We start from the raw sequence: 4,000 nt of genomic DNA on the forward strand, positions 1-4,000 counted from the left end.
GAAGAAAAGAGATACAGAACCTTAGAAAATAGGCGACATGTTTAGAGAGAGGATCTGGATCGGCGCAGGCTTGGAGGGCCGAAGGGCCTGTTCCTGTGCTGTAATTATCTTTGTTCTTTGTTCTTTGAGACAATGGTTACCAGACGCTGTATCATGGCTGGGTTCGAGTTAGTGACCAATTCCACAGCAGAAAGAATAGACTTCATGAGCCATATCCTCTGCGACATTGGAATTGGAATCCTCCATATTCCTTGATGGTGACAACAGACAGCCTGACAGGCCTGTCAATGGATATTGTCTCATCGCTCTCTGGGCTGGATTGTTTGGGCCCCGTTGAGTTGAGGTCGGAGGCGGTCGACTAGAGAATCGCGATGGGTGGTAGGGGCAGAGAACCTGTCGTCACCCCATCGCCAGGTGATCTTGCCGGGGAGAGGGATAGGCTGACGGTGACTTTCCCACCCAAAGGCCATTTGCGGGCCTTCCGTGGTCACCTAAGGGGCAATTCCTGCTACCTCTGGGACCTCACGAGCCATGTGGGGGGGGGGGGTGGAGGGGTGTTTGTGCGTACCTCTGTGAAGTGGGGAGTGCACCTTGCAAAACGCGGGACCCTTCCTACTGGCTTGGTGGAATCTCCCTCCTCTATGGGTAATCTATGGACCACAGAAGAACATCCCAGGACACCCCTACCCCTGGGCTTTATGGCCACCCCTTCAATCCCCCACACCAGAGACTTCCAGACTGGCCATGGTGAACCCACCTCACTCACCTTGGGTCCACGTTCCAGCACTGAACTTGTGTCCAAGACCTCTGCAGTACTGAAAGTGACCACCTCTCCTGGTGCTTGTGCCGATACTGCTGAGCTGCCAGTTCTCTGAATGGCCAGCAGCTGTTGGAGGTAGGATCCTCATTTTTAAAGGGACTTGGATCCTAGCATAAGACATTTAGACAAAAAACAACGCAGGGTCGCTTTGGGGCGAGGTGGGGGTGGGTGGCACGAAGAGGTCGAGGTGTTGTTAACCCCGCCTTTCTGGCCCGGCGCTAGGAGCCACGCCTGCTACACATATCCAGCCCCATATCGCTGTGATCGCCTCCTGTCCCACCACACACTAACATATCTATGTTCATCTTATATTGGCCTCTTGTGCATTCCTGATTTTAATATCGTCACCATTGGTGGTAGCACCTTCAGTTGTATGGACCCTAAGCTCCAGAATACCATCTCCGCGCCTCTCCTGCTCACTTTATGTCTTTAAAACACTCCTTGATGCATATTTCTTTGATCCAGCTTTTTGTCATCTTACCTACAATCTCCTTATGGAGCTTGGTATCTTATTTTGTTACATAATGCGCCTATGAAACATCTTGGGACATTTTACAACATTAAAGGTGCTATAGAAATACAAGTTGTGGTTATTGTTGCTGTCCAGTCCATCACCCTGTCTATGCACTCATGAATTCTATTACTATCTTGCTCGCTCATCACTATACTTCCACGCTTCATGACTTCTGCAAATTGTGACATTGTGAACTGTAGCCTCCCCTTTCGGTAACCTGTGGCCCATGGATGGACCCTTGGCAGCAAAGGTGATTCTCCCTGAAATACCCCCGCACTAAGCGAGCACCATCACCCACTTTCCAGGGGTTACCATACTGGCACTGGCAATTCCAGCCAACTCACCTGGGGTCTGGGACTCCAAGGCTGCTAATATCCCAGGTGTGGTATAGTACCAACAGTAGTCCCTGCTACCTGACTATCCCCTGCTGCAACACTTGATTTACTTCTGGTCTGGGACTCTAAGAATGGACCTGGTCCCAGACCCGTTGTAGTACCGGAACTGGCACCGATCAGCTGACTGTGCGTGGTGTCATCGCCAGACTTACCTATTGGTCTGGGGCACTATGGGTCTAGGATGTAATACTGGCAGTTCCACTGCTCTCAGTGGCGTTGCCGATACTAGTGAGCAGCTGGCCATGATTGTTCAGCAGCTTTGGCAGATGGGATTCCCATCCTTTAAGGGATGTGGACCACGGCACCAGGCAGTTAATTGCTGAAGAGCCACACGGTGTGTAGGCTCTGAATTTCTATGACAGGCCCGCCGTCAGGAACCCCACTGGCTCCACTAAATTCAGCTCCCTGTCTCCAGCAGAAATTCCTGTCACTGGGAAAATAATTCGATGCATACTGAATGCAACAACAAATGTGCAATTGTCATCCTAAACTCCTTGAAACTGCTGTTTTCACCCCCAACCTGGAGTAAAATATCCTGATAATTTCCCTTGTTTACTTTTATCTTAGTGACGATTGAGATTATTTGTTTCATTGCTTTTTCAGTGGACTCATTCCCAATTATTCCTTTGAAATAATTGAATTCCGTGCTGCCTATCACAGGTGGGGGAATCTCTCAGTCAGTCCAACATTTAATTTCCTGCTCAAGAGCGACGTGCAGCAGACGTTGTAAATCTGAAATAAAAAACAGAAAATGCTGGAAACATTCATCAGGTCTGGCAGCACCTGTGGAGAGAGAAGCAGACTTAATGTTTCAGGTCAATGACCCGTCATCAGAACTGGGAGAGTTTAGCAATGGATCAGATTTTAAACCAGACAAGGAAAGGAGGGAGGGGGATGATTATGATTAACATTGATTTTAACATGTCAGTATCATCCTCTTTTCATTTAATCTCTCCTGCCTTCTATTACAACACTTCCCTTGATCTTTCAGCTTCCATCATTTCAGTACATCACTGGATACAGGAACATATTTGTAAATCTCAATAAGTCCTCAATCAAACTGGCAACTATGCTCCTAGACTGATGTATAATTTCTCTATTTATTCCCCTTCCTCACAGTTAACTTGCTGACGATTGGGATCTTATCTCGGGGAAAATGCGGGCTCTCCAAATGTGTCACTCGCTACCTGGTAGCCATGGCAGTGGCGGATCTCCTGGTCATTATCCTGGACCTGATATTGAGACACATTCCCATTCTTTATCCGGAACAGTTTCATTTCCTGTTGTCCATCCCCGTGTGTAATGTCCACGCTATCCTGCTTTACACAGCCACAGACTGTTCTGTCTGGTTCACCGTCACTTTCACCTTTGATCGATTTGTGGCCATTTGTTGCCAGAAGCTGAAAAGTAAATATTGCAGTGAGAAAACGGCGGCTGTGGTTCTGGGAACAGTGATTGTGCTGAGCTGTTTAAAGAACATCTTCTGGTATTTTATGTTCACAGGTCGGTATTTGCTGTGGAACATCCCATGGTTTTGTGATGCAGCAGAGGATGCTCAAAATTCTCCTGTCTGGGGAGCAATCGAGTTCCTCCATTACATTCTAACACCGTTTGTCCCATTTATGGTGATTGTACTGCTCAATGCTCTCACCGTCAGACACATTTTAGTGAGCAGCAGAGGTCGCAGGAGACTCCGGGATCATAGCAGTGGGGACAGATGCAAAGACCCGGAGATGGATAGCCGAAGAAAATCCATCATTTTGCTGTTAATTATCTCGGCAAATTTCATTCTGTTATGGGCAGTGTTAATGGTGTTTTCGATATGGAGCCGGATGTGGTATTTGGGCTATCACTCTGTATTTCTACCCGAGTTTCTGCGGGAATTGGGTTTTATGCTACAGCTGCTGAGCTGCTGCACAAACACTGCAATTTATGCCGTGACCCAGACTCAGTTCAGAGTGCAGTTGAAGAATGTGCTGAAATATCCCTTTACTCCAATTTTTAAATTCATTCAATGTTGAGATGTGTGCGTGAGATAGAGACAGACCCGTTGTCGGTGCGAGAGAGAAATGCAGGGTGTGTGTGAGAGAGAATCAAGCAGGGAGTGGGTGAGAGAGAGACAGACAAGGAGCGTGTGCGAAAGAGACAGACAGAGAGTTTGGGAGAGAGACCGTTCGGGAATGTGTGTGAGAGAGACAGACAGAGATGGAGTGTGAGGGAGAAAGACAAGGTGTGTATGTCAGAGAGATAGACAGGGAGTGTAGGAGAGTG

At 47.9% G+C, this 4,000-nt stretch overlaps 1 protein-coding gene across 1 annotated transcript; it reads left to right on the top strand.

The window, feature by feature from the left end:
* The first annotated feature begins 371 nt into the window (after window positions 1-371).
* Window positions 372-3,750, top strand: LOC137362348 (probable G-protein coupled receptor 139). The gene is made up of 2 exons (XM_068026759.1): window positions 372-498; window positions 2,849-3,750. The coding sequence occupies exons 1-2, from the start codon at window positions 372-374 to the stop codon at window positions 3,748-3,750; spliced, it is 1,029 nt and encodes a 342-aa protein (XP_067882860.1).
* Window positions 3,751-4,000: the final 250 nt, after the last annotated feature.

This window comes from Heterodontus francisci, unplaced genomic scaffold, assembly GCF_036365525.1.
Source record: "Heterodontus francisci isolate sHetFra1 unplaced genomic scaffold, sHetFra1.hap1 HAP1_SCAFFOLD_236, whole genome shotgun sequence".
Taxonomy (NCBI): Eukaryota; Metazoa; Chordata; class Chondrichthyes; order Heterodontiformes; family Heterodontidae; genus Heterodontus; species Heterodontus francisci.